Source organism: Apostichopus japonicus, chromosome 14 (assembly GCF_037975245.1).
Source record: "Apostichopus japonicus isolate 1M-3 chromosome 14, ASM3797524v1, whole genome shotgun sequence".
Taxonomy (NCBI): Eukaryota; Metazoa; Echinodermata; class Holothuroidea; order Aspidochirotida; family Stichopodidae; genus Apostichopus; species Apostichopus japonicus.
This window is the reverse complement of record NC_092574.1, coordinates 9,519,275-9,535,515: the sequence shown is the minus strand read 5'-3', so window position 1 is coordinate 9,535,515 and position 16,241 is coordinate 9,519,275. Positions and strand designations below refer to the sequence as shown.

At 37.1% G+C, this 16,241-nt stretch overlaps 2 protein-coding genes and 1 long non-coding RNA gene across 7 annotated transcripts in view; 1 reads left to right on the top strand and 2 right to left on the bottom strand.

Annotated features, from left to right (window-relative positions):
• LOC139980370 (uncharacterized) overlaps positions 1-16,241 on the bottom strand; it is a 66,715-nt gene that overhangs the window by 19,825 nt on the left and 30,649 nt on the right. For 2 of the 4 annotated variants that reach the window (XM_071992003.1, XM_071992005.1), the window contains exons 1-3: positions 6,060-6,234; positions 4,605-4,746; positions 3,892-3,963 (exon numbers count right to left, since the gene is read on the bottom strand). The exons of 1 other annotated variant lie outside the window; for it this stretch is intronic. In XM_071992003.1, the coding sequence (XP_071848104.1) occupies positions 3,892-3,963; positions 4,605-4,746; positions 6,060-6,141 (296 nt within the window). In that variant the 5' untranslated portion in view covers positions 6,142-6,234. Of the gene's footprint in view, positions 1-3,891; positions 3,964-4,604; positions 4,747-6,059; positions 6,236-16,241 lie in introns of those variants that run through there. One more of the 4 variants, XM_071992006.1, reaches the window with a different exon arrangement.
• LOC139980375 (uncharacterized) lies at positions 8,142-12,270 on the bottom strand. Its single transcript, XR_011797550.1, has 3 exons — positions 11,479-12,270; positions 10,646-10,802; positions 8,142-10,372 (listed from the first exon to the last, which is right to left on the bottom strand). It is a non-coding gene; the product is annotated as an uncharacterized lncRNA (long non-coding RNA).
• Positions 12,908-16,241, top strand: part of LOC139980374 (uncharacterized) — a 27,778-nt gene continuing 24,444 nt past the window's right edge. Inside the window, exons 1-3 of one of the 2 annotated variants that reach the window (XM_071992014.1) lie at positions 12,908-13,146; positions 13,788-14,418; positions 15,492-15,610. In XM_071992014.1, the coding sequence (XP_071848115.1) occupies positions 13,818-14,418; positions 15,492-15,610 (720 nt within the window). In that variant the 5' untranslated portion in view covers positions 12,908-13,146; positions 13,788-13,817. Of the gene's footprint in view, positions 13,338-13,787; positions 14,419-15,491; positions 15,611-16,241 lie in introns of both variants that reach the window. The other variant, XM_071992013.1, reaches the window with a different exon arrangement.

Genomic DNA, 16,241 nt, shown 5'->3' with positions numbered 1-16,241 from the left:
CAGTCTTAGGATAAACTGTAAGAATATTTTTTTATATTTTCATCTTTAATGAGGGTAGTCCTGCTCAGTGCAGAAGCACTGCCTTTGTCTTTCCAAATGTCTTGGTTATTCTAATTGTTTGTCTTCTATCACCGCGGATCCATGGCAAAGCATCTGTCTCCTCAGTTAAGTCCTCCCCCCCCCCCCCCAATAAGGTCAGTTTGGGAGTCGCTTGATTTCCTGTACTCACCATTCGTGACATAAATGTGACTAAACTGGCATGCTATGAACCATATTTACACCCTCACGCCACTTCCAATCTTTCATCCCCCTCCCCCTTAACCATCCCGCTACATTACATCCCGCCCGTCTCTTCCTCTGTAGTTCGACTTCACGGATCGCAGCCAGTTGGGACGCTTCCCTAATGCTAATACAAATCTGTACTGTCCGCATATATCATGGTTCAAATCACTCGTGTTGACAGTATCATAGCTCACAACCTACCCTGGTGGAAATTCCAGTTGAACTTTTGAACTGGGTTCAACTGGAATTTTCTATACGAAAATTGGCCCAAATTTGAAGTAGGTTGAAATGGGTGAACCGGGGTTCCCAACTGGTTCAACTATGTTTTACTGGGTCCAACTGGTTCAACTATGTTTTACTGGATCCAACTGGTTCAAGTTCAACTATGTTTTACTGGGTCCAACTGGTTCAACTATGTTTACTGGGTCCAACTGGTTCAACTATGTTTACTGGGTCCAACTGGTTCAACTGTGTTTTACTGGGTCCAACTGGTTCAACTATGTTTTACTGGGTCAACTATGTTTTACTGGGTTCAACTATGTTTTACTGGGTCAACTATGTTTTACTGGGTTCAACTGGGTAAACTATGTTTTGCTGGGTTAAACTGGGTGAACTATGTTTTACTGCTTATATTTTTAAATAGTTTGAACTGGGATTCTCAACTGGTGTTATCTACACTTATATAACACCAAACTATAAGAAGTTTTCATTTTTTAACAGTAGATCTATACTGTATGTAAGGGTGTTAGCCACTGAAAATAAATGTTTGTTCTTGATCAGAGAACTCTGGGTTTGGTGTGATGACCTAACACAGAGCAAGACACATAAAAAAATGGAGAACTCAACTGGATTGGATGAAAAGAAATTATAATTATGAATAACAAACAATGTACAGCTGATCTGGGCCCAGTCAAAGAATTAAATGAAACAACTTACAGTCTTGAGGTGCGCACCCAAAATATAACGAAATACACTTAATTTAAAAGTCTGTTCTGGTGAGTTGGCCTACTGGTGACATCAAGTATTCTAGGACGTCAGATCTTACACGACATCAGATATTCTACGACATCAGTATAGTTGAACCCAATAAATGGTATGATAAATGTCCGATCCCAACAAACAAGTATCCTTTAATTTATATGAAATAGTGTTCCAGGGTATCCTTTCAGTAAAATAATGTCAATATCCTTTGTAGTAAAATAATGTCCTTTATAAGTGATGGTGTCCTGGAATATCCTTTATTGTAAAATAATATCCTTTATAGTAAATAGTATCCTTTATAATAAATGGTGTCCCAGACTGTCAGTTGAATATCACAACTTCCATAAAATAATAAGGTCTACAGTAACTTGAACTATGTAAATTAAGGTTTGAACAAACTATCCAGCCATTAAACTATCTTTCTCTTCTTTTACAACTGCCTTGCTCAGATACTCATAGCCAACTGCCAACTCCCTATACCCTCACAAAACTCCTTTGTTCCTAAAATATATACACACAGAACCCATTTCCTGTGAGGGCTAATTTCCAGGAAGAACAAGATAGTTGCCTAGCAACCCAGAAGAGAGGGTTGTTAATCAACCCTTTTGATGCCACAAGACAACATACAAATATACTGTACAAATGTATAGCCCTCTGTACAGTGAGCACACTAATAAACAAGTAAAATTATGGTACAAAACAAAACTTTATGTAAGAGCTGACCTTCTTACACTGTACAAATGAAGCCTCACTTGAAATTAGATTGATAGTTTAATCATATGTATATAATGTTCAGTGTAGGGCATCCTCACATTCGTAGCATATACGTGTATGCTGTACACTTCACTAGGCTAATGACTTTTGCAAAGTATGTTATTATGCCAATATGACACTTCATGTTTGAAACAACAATCCAGGCAATTGCGTAAATTTTGAAAATTGCTATTATGTTTGCTAGTTGACGATAACTTTCCTAAAATCATGCGGCTAAATACAGTATAGATGTTAACTTGAGTATAACTAGGTTAGGCCCCTATAAGCTAGGCAACTATAACGTTAGGATATGTCTAACGTTAGTACTAATTGTACCATGTGGTATACCTAGTAGAGAACCGGTTTGTTAGGCCTAGCCTATACTATAGTCCTACAGTAGGCCTAGGTCACTTTATATAAAGTTTCTGTTCAATTCCCTATAAGCTAGGCAACTATAGCGTTAGGATATTCTAACGTAAGTAATTGAACCATGTGGTATACCTAGTAGGGAACCGGTTTGTTAGGCCTAGCCTATACTATAGTCCTAGGTCACTTTATATAAAGTTTCTGTTCAATTCAAATATTTATGATAAAGAGCACGTTTATAATCAATTATAATGTTACAAGTATGTGTCAATAATATAAAGATACTGCAAGATCGCAAAGGAGGGAACTTAGCCGCGGTAATAATTTAAAATTGTTGGCAAAATCTGTTACAAATGCAATTATTCTGCGAAGCTTCTGTTGGCGTATGTGGTTTGCGGATTCGGAATTTATAAATTTAGCGCTAACGCAAGGGACAAATGTCAAAGTTAAAATTTAGTCGGATCATACTATTTTGCACTAGGAAGGCATTTTGCCTACCAATTGTTCAAATCGACGAACAAAGTATAACATAATTTTTTCAAATTTATTATATAGTAAATATATGATATTTTTAATCATTGCGGTACAAAAATGTAATCGTTTAATCATAACTGTGATAAATATGACAAAGATTTATTTTACACCCCTCATAAGTTGGCTAATTTAGCATTTTCAATATATTACGATACGGTTACTGCTTACGAACTTACATTATAATATACTTGATAATTAGGCTACGCCTAAAATAAAAGCAGTCAACATAGTCCAAACCCAGTTAGGCCAGTGTGAAACCTAGTTCAACCCCAACAGGGCAAGTTCACCAGTACACATAGTTCAAACCCAGTTGGGCTTGTGCAAACCAGTGAAACCTAGTTAAACCCCAGCTGGGTCAATTCACCAGCCAATAGTCCAAACCCAGTTGGGCCAGTGCAAAACCAGTTGAAACCTAGTTCAACCCCAACAGGACAAGTTCACCAGTCAACATAGTTCAAACCCAGTTGAGCTAGTGCAAAAACCAGTGAAACCCAGTTGAAACCCAACTGGATCAGTTCAAACATAGTTCAAACTCAGTTGGGCCTGAACAAACCCAGTTGAACATTGTGTAAACCCAGTTGAACCTAGCTCATGTTCAGCATAGCCCAGTTAGAACCCAGTAAGACCCAGTTAAACACAGTTAAAAACCAGTTAAACACAGTTAAAAACCAATTAAACACAGTTAAAAACCAGTTAAACATAGTAGGCCCTAGAAGAACCTAGTTGATTTTTTAACTTGGTTCTACTGGAATTTCTACCAGGGCTGGTTCCTCTTGGATATATATATCCAAGAGGAACCAGATATTCATTCCTCTCGTAAACTGTCACTACAAGTTCATTCAAGCATGACATGAAAGTATAGTTTATACATTTAAATGTCCCAACTGTATGGTGGATCGGTAGCCGATCGTTACTTTGCGTCCTTCTTAAGATACGCGACTTCAACTTACATTAGCCTGAATTGAAATAACTTACAGGGCATTCAGACTTGGTTGTTCATAGAATGCATTTGGTGGAATCTCATGAAGATTATTTTCTGAAAGATCTCTGTAAATGCGACGGAAGATTAGCAGAAAAAAAAAATTTAAAAATGGGGCAATACATATCTTTACAACTGAAGACAAATAAATAGGATAACTCCAACCTCAAGCTGTTCTCAAGAAGAAAAGGTATAACAAATGCTTGAGAATAAGCGAAATACAATGCTGGTAAAGTAGCGGAATGATGCCTTAAAACTGCTACTATATATTGCTACAATAGGCTACTCATGTATGAAAGTATGATGCCTTAAAATTGCTACTATATAATGGCACAATAGGCTACTCATGTGTGAAAGTAAAAAATTAGATATGGTAATCTTACGTTTGTCCACCAAAGGAGAAAGAACGACATTATATATCAAATTCATAAAGTTACAAATAAACCTAAAGGTTTTGCAAATAATTTCGCCCACGACTTAAGTTTGACATTTTTAATACTAACCATTACATTGCGGTGAACGCCATATATATGTGAAACGCAATATAAACAATGCATGACAATTTATGTCAATATCATGTCAGAAATTAGGTAAGGAAATTACAACAACCATGCAATATTGAAATAGATAAAAGACAAAAATACAAACAATTAAGAAAGATGTCCATTTAGTTTATTAAAACCAGATTGGTAATTCAACTTTTACTCACATCAAGGTAACATTCGACGGTATATTTCGTGGGATATTTCGTAGTTTTCTTCGACTGCAGTCTACGAAAAATCCGAGTTCCTCTTGAAACTGACAATGACATACTCCATGAGCTCCACAAGCATCTGGTACTGTGGGTTCATCTTACCCACAAAAAAACGCAATCCTTTCTTATTAACAATAGGCTTCGTGACTTTGGACCAGATAGATACATAGATAGACAGACAGACAGACAGACATGCAGGCATGCAGGCAGACAGACAGACAGACAGGCAGACAGACAGATAGACAGACATGCAGACAGACAGGCATGCAGACAGACAGACAGATAGATAGATAGATAGATAGACAGATAGATAGACAGATAGATAGACAGATAGATAGATAGATAGATAGATAGATAGATAGATAGATAGATAGATAGATAGATAGATAGATAGATAGATAGATAGATAGATAGATAGATAGATAGATAGATAGATAGATAGATAGATAGATAGATAGATAGATAGATAGATAGATAGATAGATAGATAGATAGATAGATAGATAGATAGATAGATAGATAGATAGATAGATAGATAGATAGATAGATAGATAGATAGATAGATAGATAGATAGATAGATAGATAGATAGATAGATAGATAGATAGATAGATAGATAGATAGATAGATAGATAGATAGATAGATAGATAGATAGATAGATAGATAGATAGATAGATAGATAGATAGATAGATAGATAGATAGATAGATAGATAGATAGATAGATAGATAGATAGATAGATAGATAGATAGATAGATAGATAGATAGATAGATAGATAGATAGATAGATAGATAGATAGATAGATAGATAGATAGATAGATAGATAGATAGATAGATAGATAGATAGATAGATAGATAGATAGATAGATAGATAGATAGATAGATAGATAGATAGATAGATAGATAGATAGATAGATAGATAGATAGATAGATAGATAGATAGATAGATAGATAGATAGATAGATAGATAGATAGATAGATAGATAGATAGATAGATAGATAGATAGATAGATAGATAGATAGATAGATAGATAGATAGATAGATAGATAGATAGATAGATAGATAGATAGATAGATAGATAGATAGATAGATAGATAGATAGATAGATAGATAGATAGATAGATAGATAGATAGATAGATAGATAGATAGATAGATAGATAGATAGATAGATAGATAGATAGATAGATAGATAGATAGATAGATAGATAGATAGATAGATAGATAGATAGATAGATAGATAGATAGATAGATAGATAGATAGATAGATAGATAGATAGATAGATAGATAGATAGATAGATAGATAGATAGATAGATAGATAGATAGATAGATAGATAGATAGATAGATAGATAGATAGATAGATAGATAGATAGATAGATAGATAGATAGATAGATAGATACCTACTTACTTTTAGTATGGTTAACACTACTATCTGTCGAGCACACATGGAAAATCGGAATCCACAGTATAGCAATTGTTGCCAAAAGCATCTTTACTGACGTGTTTATCAATGAGTGCCTCTATAAAACAACCTGTATATCTAGAAGCGAAAATGATAGACTTTTAACTTCTCTCTTTCTTTTACACTAATTATATGCATGCTCTATCGAATACATGTACAATTTTCACTTCCTTGTTGCTTTGTTGCCTTGCCTGACCTTGTCACCCAATCCCAAACATTGTCCACCCCGGAAGCAGTTTTGCGTCATTGAGATATTTAATTTCTTTTTAAACATCCAATTGATGGATTAAATAATTTGGATGATCAAAAGCTCTTCGAAATATAATTTGTCGTACTTCGGGAAATTTCCTTCAAAGTGGAGACACTGTCAACAACTCATTTGGATGTTAAAGATCGTTGTACTTGTTACTAGGGATAAACTAGGTCCCATTGCATAAACAAAGAACCAACAGTATATGGACTTCTTAGGTTTCATTCATGCAATAATAGAAAGAAAACGTAAGAAAAAGTATTCCTCTGCTAAATCTGCTAAAAGGTTGTAGATATAATGCTTGAATTGTGGTGAACCCCAAAAATTGCTCGCGATAACTGCACCCATTAAATAATAGAACGACCTACAACTTGTTTAACATCGACGTACCACAGAGAAACGTTAAAGAGTACTGGGACATCGGGATCGGATCCAACAAAGTAGGTCATTCTCACATGTCGTACACACACAAACTGTTGAAAAGTTCATATTGCAAATCTACCAAGTAGTCCTTTTACAGAGAATGAAATGAAATTCGGTTGAATCGAACGATCGCTATAGGTCGATCAATTGAGCTTTCAGCGGAGCTAAAAGCTCAGCCATGGTTGGCTTCGACGGTTTAGTGCAAGTGGTATTGGTGTTTCTTTACATTTGTGTAAATCTGAAAATCAGTCACTGATCGCTCAAATCCCAGTCCTTCGCGCTAAGAAAATCGGGAGCCCGACAAGAAACATGAGTAACTCCACAATGTTTCTTATACACATTAATCGATTTAAGTGCCGATCCACCTTTCGAGGCCAATGAAAGCAGGCATATTTGTTGAGTCAGGCCGGTTTCTGAACTTTAAGGAGGTTCATCCAAGATTTTAAAAATGAGGGGTGTGGCCCTCGATGCTAACCCCCCCCCCCTTCCTCCCAGTAAATGAACTTATAATTATGCAGCTTAGTGAGACATGTTTACTGAGTATTTAGATCTATAATTATTAATTAAGTATACAAGCAAGATTTTGCCAACTAAATTTAATCATTATTGTGTGGGGGAGGGGGAATGTACACCCAGGGACGTTGCTAAGACCTGATGATTGGGGAGGGGGGTGTAATGGCTGAAAATCCAACTGAATGGGTTTTGAAGCCAGAAAATTCCGACTGCTGCCTTGTACCCCAACCCCGCGCTACTCGTCGACGATATGGTCAGTGTCAGTCAGACACCCCATCATTCGCGACTGCACATTTGTTCCGAACTTTTTGGATACATCTGCACCCACTGGCACTCACTTCACAAACTTATTAGCCCCCACACCCACCCCACCCCCCTCCCACCCCCACCCCAACAAAATATTTTTGTGAAAATTCGGGTAATATGCTGATAACTTATCGGGCACCTACTGAAAGAAAGATAATTTTCAATGTGTTTTTCATTTATTACCATTAATATTGTAACGACTTACCAATAATTATAACCAATATGGAAGGGTCATAACACGGAAAATGATTGTATGTTATTGGCATTCGATGTAAAAACCGATGCATGCCTATGTGATATTCACATTAACATGTGGAAACGCGCGTGGGGCGCGCGAAAAATTTAAGTTATATTTTTCGGGCAAGTCGTTACAGCCCCACCCCCCCCCCCTTCCCCAAATCAAATTGGGCTCCTACGCCAGTATGGCGGTAGTTCTATAAGGCATTTTTTGGAGTATTAAAAATCATACGAAGCTCTGTATGGTGGAGTATAAGAATCGCCAGATACAATTTCTCAAAGTGGCAAGGAAAACGTGTAGGCCATCAGCTGAAGCTCAAAATGTGGCTGTAAAATCACTTTCGTTCCAGCAACACCGGGTCTAGACTTTTAATGCATTTTTGGGTAGTTTAATGCATCACAAACATTATATCAAAAGTTCTCCAAAAAATTTCCTGCAGTATTTTTGTAAGAAACCGTTGAAATTGGGTATGTTATGTAGACATTACGTGCTACGATGCTATGTATTAGGAACACATGTGCTAACGTTAGATTTGGTACAGTGGTGCATACATACCACTCTTTTCTTATATGTTAAATTACGACTGATATATTTTTTTTGTATAATAGTTGGGTCAGGGTTACAAGAATGGTGGAAGAGGATTCTGGTCTAAGGGTCAGTGAGGGTTGTTTTCAGGCATTACAAGTTGTGCCCCCCCCCCCTCCATTTTCGCCAAAATGGTAAAAAATCACATTTTCAACTTTGAAATATGAAATGCAATTTTTGCACATTATAACTTAAGGGTTTTAATTATAAAAATGTACCACTTTTAATAAACTCAGATATAATGCTTTGTAATAAATCAAATATTTTTAGATTTTCCCCCTATGTTATGAATGCATTTCGTCTGTGCATGTATGCGTAAATATACACATATAATAAAAAGTTCCTCTCCATAATTGTTACACTCCCCATCCAAACTGTTTTACAAATGCAACCCCCTCCCCCTCTACTTTACATGTAGCTAAATCCCTAGTTACAATGAGATGTACCAATGCCCCAAGACCAGTGAGCTATTTCTTTTGTATAAATCAATATATAAGTTGGCACACTAAGACGTCATGGCATATCGTAGATGTGAAATAAAGTTATAGTCGGTATATATCCGTTACCTTAGTACTCTTTCTACAGTCTTCTGCAAAACTAGGTACTTTCTCCTTGTTACTGAAACGACATGTTTATAATTCGTATTCCTGCAAAAAGAGTTTCCAAGGGAGTTAACGTATAAAAGAAAAGATCGACAAGGTTTCGAATGGTATTTTGAATAATAATAGTTCTATATTCTACAAATAATATGAATAATAAAGGTGAATGGTACAAATAAGTGAATAACGAAGACAGTTAACTTAAGCCCCAGATAGAAAGAAATAAGTATCTATTAAGACTGGGTCGATACACTCAATGGTGTAGTCGAGCTGGGCCTTTGCGATGATTCAAGATACAGGTTCTTCATCAAAAGGCGCGGCGCGGAATTAATAAGTGATTAAAAGTTCATCCAAGGACAGTTGTACTAGTCTTAACAGTATCCACTTCAATTCACTGCATGGAAGTCAGATATGGTATGGAAAAGGGAAAGTCTATTCCGTAGTAGAGGTGAAGATAATTAGATGAAATAAAAGTCACTAAAGACTTGAATATCCTTCAGTCAAAACTTGAACAGATGCACAGAACATATTAACAATATGAATAAAACAGGTAACAAAATGTTACGGCAAACAATAAAGAACCGTGATATTGGAACAGGGTCAGGGGCGATGGTTCCCCAACAACAGTATATAAACCTATGACTGGTTTCAGGACGCGGTCTTTGCGTCATCGTCATCAGTAAATGTAGTTGTGAATATGCAAGAGGTAAAGCATGCCCATAACACCCTCCTCCCCCCTCCCCTCCCCTCCCCCTGTGATTTGAAGAAAATGTGGATATTTATCAAAGGTGTCTGGTAGGTAGGGTAATCTACGTAAAACTACTAATAGCTAAAATGAATATATGAATAAGATCATGTTTTCTGGTTCCTTTAAACTCTGGGGAACAAAAAAATGACAACATGACTTTGAAAAAGTTAACCCTCTTCACAAACTTCAAACTTGATTAAAATTTCAGACTAAGATATCAAGATTTAACACCATCACAGTTCATCCTCCAAATCATCTTCCCCTGCATCAACAATCTCAACATCTTCTTGGAAGTTGCTGCAATTTCTATATTTACATAGGTCTGTACACGGTAGTTGTGCATTCATTCACGAACATCTTCCTTTAAGACATTTGCCGACTCTACAGCTACTGCTGACACACTGAAGCAAAACATCTGGGTCAGGTGGCTTCATCATCCAAGTGATTATAAGGTCATCATTTTCAAGTTTCCATCCATGTCCCTCTGGTGAGAGTGCATCAGTCCTTTGCTGCAATGCCCTACTGTGAATAGCAGCCTGGTTGGTGCAGCGCTTAACATGCTGGATCAGAGCATCTTTGTTGGTCGTAAACTCTGCTCTGAGGAGGAGATGAACAGAACACCTTGTACCATGAAATTCGATATTTTTGAGTCTCACATTTTATGATGGGGTACCAATATAATTACAATTCAGCTAGAAATATGTTGCAAATTACTTTAATAATTTCAATGGAAAGATTAACCTGATATTGCATCTCAAAACGTTTAGAGAATTTTTTAATTTTCCTTGGGGGAGGACCCCCATATTCCAAAAGTCCTACATCCACCCCTGAACACTCAATGAACCACACATTGGAGAGAGAGTACTTTACCTTTCAAGATCTGTATGTCTTCCTTGTCAAGAATTGTATCTAGTTTCTTCAACATAGAGAGAGGTACCTCACTTTAATGGCAACACGGTCTTTTCCTCTAATATTCATAAAATCTGGGCTCATCTTTTTTCCGCTCTGCTGCTTGTCGAAGCAACACCTTAATAAAATGAAATAAAAAAAGCAAATTGTTTTGCATTTTCTGTTGATCAAAATGTAAGTTTGAACAAATAAGAACTAAGACAATTTTATTTATATACCATGTGATCTGCTCATCTTCTATGGACAAACAAAGACACATTCAAATTTTGCAGACCAGTGTCATGCAAAAAAGAATTAAAACAGGCTTTTTTGACAGTACAGTACATTATCTCTTAATGTTATGGTTTAAATTATACAATGGTAGATTATATCTGTTACTAATAATAAAGGAGACAGATACTTGTTCATTTTGGTAAAGCTAGACAGGCTGACCATACAGTAAGACCTTGCAAACCTAACCTTATTGCACCTTTGTTACACTTATTTTTCTAACTAATATAATATCTCTATCATTCAAATAAAGGGCCACAGTAAGAAAACTATGAAGCCTGTATTTAACACTTAGGCTAGTGCCCAGATGGAGAATTTGAAACAAATTTCCGTTCCTACCACCATATAACAAAACAAATCAGATGACCATGCCACTAATTATATTATGTTCAGGTCCAACACTGTGCCCTTTGACTTGGATTATATCCCTTAAGAGCTACTGATCTTGCATTATGCAACTTCTATTAACACTTCAACTATGCGACAGAAGTACAAGTAGAGTCGTGTAGTATGCTTAGGCTTACCTCCATCGAAAGTCTCTGCCTGCTGCAGCTTGTCCCGTTTGCAACGCCTAGTAATGTATTGTTTCTTTCCCCACATATAATAAATTGAACAGGCAATACACCAGAGCTTCTGCTTGGTTTCCTCGATCTTTTCCGTCAATTCTTCGTTTAAAATCATATGGGGTCTCCTCTGGAACTGTCCGTTTTCTTGCAGCAATGTGCTTGCTATCAATGAACCGCCTGTAACACTTATCGTGGAACCCCATCATACTATGCTGTTGAACACACGCTTGATCGTAGTAGGCCATGGAGTAATCAGTAGTACGGCGATATCACTGTCTCCGCCGCTGAGATAAAGCCAATCTTTAGCGCAGGAAGTAACTTTAGTCCATCGTTTATTCGTCAGTGCCTTGAATGCTTCAAATTTTACAGATTCAATGTGCACTGAGCACTGTAGATTTCCGTGTGTCGGAGACTGACTAGCGCCGGTGGGAGCCGCCATGTTTGTTGTTTTCTACAAAGATTGCACACAGAACTCATGGCTCATTGGACAATTCATATCACATGGTACAGATATCTCACTGGCGCACAACTTTTGAACGTAAAACGGCAAGTTTCTTAACATACGCAATAAAAAATATAGTTCGATCTTTCGAGCGGAATTGCAAAAAAACTGCAGGAAAGTACATGGAGAACTTTTGGATCATTAATCTTAATTAATTTATGTATTCAATGTTGTAGAGAAATTTTAGACCCGCAGTTGCTGGAACGAAACAAGCGAATTTCGACCTTCAGCTGATGGCCTAGTGGTAAATATGACTGATTATAGGTCAATTTTGACCGAAATTTTTCAATTTTTAGGTCATCAACAATCACAGGAATATATGAATAGGCCTAGATAAACTAGAGTGCCACAGTTGGAAATTCCGACTGTCGCACTCAAATTCTCCAACTATCGTCAGTTTGACCAAGTTTGGGTGATCCCCACACCCTCCCCCACCCCACCCTCACCTCTAGCGACGTCCCTGTGTACTCCTGCAACCTCGCTCTTTACTGTGAAAACACGCCATAAGCACTAGCATGCTACGGCAGGGTCAATCATGGCTAAAAGTGATTCGACATAATGCATATATACTCCCAATTTCACATGGGATATACACGGTGTTCGGCAGAAACACAAATTTACAGAGGATGTCAAGCATATACATAAGTGCTAACTTAATAATGACTAATGTGACTATTCATCATACCTAACAATATTAAAAACTAACTTTTGAGACAGGACTAAACATGCGGATACCTTAGTCAAATATTATGTAATTATTTTACGTTAACTTTCTGATGTTTTGTCTTCCAAGGTAACTTATGAAACACATATTTCGGCAGTATGGTACATAACAACCTTGCATATACGCTGCTTAGTTACTTTCTCCTTGGGTGACTGATCCGCTGTTACATCACGTTCGTATAGGCTCTATTACATAAGGTCTTTCGCAACCATCGAAGTTATTATAGGTCAGACATTTGAGGGCAACGAAAGTCCGCTGATAGTAGGCCTTTTTATTAGGAACATGTCTTAGTAAATTACCGTCATTTCTCCCCTTGTATTACTAGTTTGTGGATACGCAAAACCAGACTTCCCGGTACTCCAGTTAGACTTTACTACAGTTGTTGTGCATATCTACCAAGGTAATTATGCAACAGCGCTGTAGCAATGTTATATAAGCCTTCGAGTAAGTTGTTATTCAACCATTGAATTTGAACGTAGTGCAGTGACAAAGGCTTAGGCTCTTGAAGCAGATATAGGCAAAGGGCAGTATGCCTACGTAATGAGTTTCGGTTCGAAGCTTACCAAGTGATCAACCTTCGCATCATTCCAAGTGAGTATTCTAATCGTTTTGGCTTGAAAGTTGAAAAAGAATTGCAGTTTTATCGCAAGGATACATTCACCGCGTACTGAAATGGAACAGTTCTATGTAACATGCCTACAAAGTACAATGTTGCAAACTTATGATAGGCCCTAGGTTCAGTTTATGTTTGGACCTGTGATAGTTAGGGCTAGTCCCATGTTTGAAACTAACTGGATAGTAAACCTACATAGGCTACTGTATATTAGGATTACCATAAATCCCTATAAACCAGGACAGACCCATTTTGTTAACAAGTACTAAGTAGATGTGCAGCAGAAAACTAAATTTTAATTATCACTGCTGCTGTGACAGTTATCTGACTAGGTTTTAAATCATTTGCTATTTTAACTGCAAGATTTGTCTTATAGTTATAGTGTGCTTTATCATTTTTTCCCCATTCATTTGCTGGTGAATATTCAGGTCCAAGCAGCTAATAGATCAGCCAGTCCAATGGAAATGGTCGATCTTGCTCGTGAGGCTTTCAGGTGTTCAAATTATGACTTGGCAATTGGAATTTATGATAAACTACTCTCTCAACACGGACTCAACATGGAGTGGTTGGTAGGAAAGGCATCATCACTAGCAAAACAAAACAGGTTTAATGAGGCTGTCAACGCTATGCATTACGCATGTAGGCTTGGAGGTCTTCAACCATGCGATCTGATGATTCTCGTGGAGCCCATGGTGGACTACATTGCTCGTATAGCGAGCAAAGCAGTATATAACTTCAGAAAGAAAGACATCGATGTTTACTCCTGTGGAATATGTTTGGGTATTCTATTTGAACCAATTACCTTACCATGTGGTCATAGTTTTTGTAAAGACTGTTTAAGAGAAGTGAAACGCATTAGAACTTGCCAGACTTGCAAGGCAGAACATCCTCTGATATCTCTCTCCAACATGCAAGTGAACGTTATACTCAGGGATGGATTCGAGAAGTATTTTACGACCGAAATGAAAGCTAGGAGATTGAAGCAGGACGGAAACAATTTCGTCAAGAATAAACAGTATCCAGAAGCCTTAGAAAGGTACACTGCTGCCCTACAACTTGGTAAGACACCAAAAACATTTCATTTCACTACAGAACTGCTCTTTTTCTTCATCTTCGGTCTGCTGTTATTTCCTTAACAGGTAACTCTCCTCTCCCTTCTCCTTACCCTTCTGCTCCTCCTTCCAGTCCCTCACCCAGTCTCTCATCTACAGTAGTCCCCTCCCTTCCCCTTGTTATACAGTAGTTGCAAGGAAGAGGAACAGGTACTGTACAAAAACTGGGTTTGCACTTTTTATTAATTAAGTAACAACAGTCAGTGGAAACACTGAATTGTATTTGTTGAGTAAAGTATCTTTGCCTGCTCAATGCAATAATACCCCTTCTGTAAGTGTGGTGCCATCATTGAAATCACTCTCTAGCTGTGGTGAAGTCACATGGTTAAACAAAATTACCAACAAATAACACATGCAGTACTGTAATTATTGTGTTTCATTTCAACTTTTAAACAAAAAATGGTTACTACTTTTTTGGGGGATGGGGGATGGAGAGAAGATATATCATAATCTGGGTGTCATACTGTTAAATTCCAAACAGTCACTGTAAGTAAGTTATATAGAATGCACAAGTAGTTGACACATAATGGCAGTGAATGTGAGAAAGTTTGAGTTGATATTGTCTCCGAGTAGGCCTACAGTACTCTAATCTTAGTACTTAACTAAATTGAAATGCAACTTACCGATCACTTGGCTCTGTGCCATACAGGGAGGCTTTAGTCTTTTCGGTTTTTCTACCTTCTGGCCATTACTGAAATTATTCAAAGGTCGGCTCCTTGCACTAGACTACTGGTTGAGATGTTGTCAACACCGTAGAACATTCTTTATTCATGTAATACACAAATATGTACAGTATCTACGTAGTCATAAATGAATTTAAATCATTTCAAAGCAGTAAAACACTATTTTCAACCTAAAAAGCAGCCTCGAAAGATGTTAATTGTTTACGATCTGAGTGTGGCTGGGTCAGTACAAACAGATTGAACATTTAAGTACCTGATGACTATTTTTTCTTTATTTATTAAATTTATGTCTTCTCTTTCCTTTTGACTCTGGACCTTTTTTGTTTTTGTTTCACAGATCCCCTTGACCACCTAAGTTTGAGTAACCGCGCCCATGTCTACCTTTCAATGAACTATGTGGAATCGGCCCTACAAGATGCAGATATGGTCTGTCGGTTGAGACCTAATTGGCCAAAGGTACAGTACATAACTTATATGTTTATCATGATTACAGCTCATAATTATAATATTAATTATAATACTGTAGCTGTGGCCAAATGGATAAAGGCGGTGGCGTTTGAAGCAATGAGGCTTAGCAACTGGGAGGTTCAGGGTTGGATACCCAGCCGGGTCATAGTAAGGTGGGTTTTTCATCCAAGAGCAATCTGTGGTTTTCCTCATCTGAAACTTCTTTCTAAATTATCGAAAAGATCCCAAATTTGAGTTAAAATATTCAATTTGCAGGCCACCCAATGTGTTAGTTGTAACCCATCAACCCTTGCGGGCTTCTCCCACATCTGTGGTTGTTTAAGCGTGGTAAAATAACTGCCTGGTTATTATGAATTTTTTTTTAACTTGAGGTGAGTTTGTACTTTAAAGAACGTTTGTCATTTATCTAGGCAGTGTAGTGCATCATGTTCCATTTTTGATTCACTTCCTAGGAGTATTGATGTTAAATCAACTTGAGCTGTTCAAACTAGGCCAAGGTACTGCAGTACTTATACAGTATTTATAACTTCTTTATTTAGTATCATAATCTCTTATTATATACATGTTTTATTCTCATGAAAACTCATGTGTATTTAGAGAGTCTCTGTTAAAAACAAGA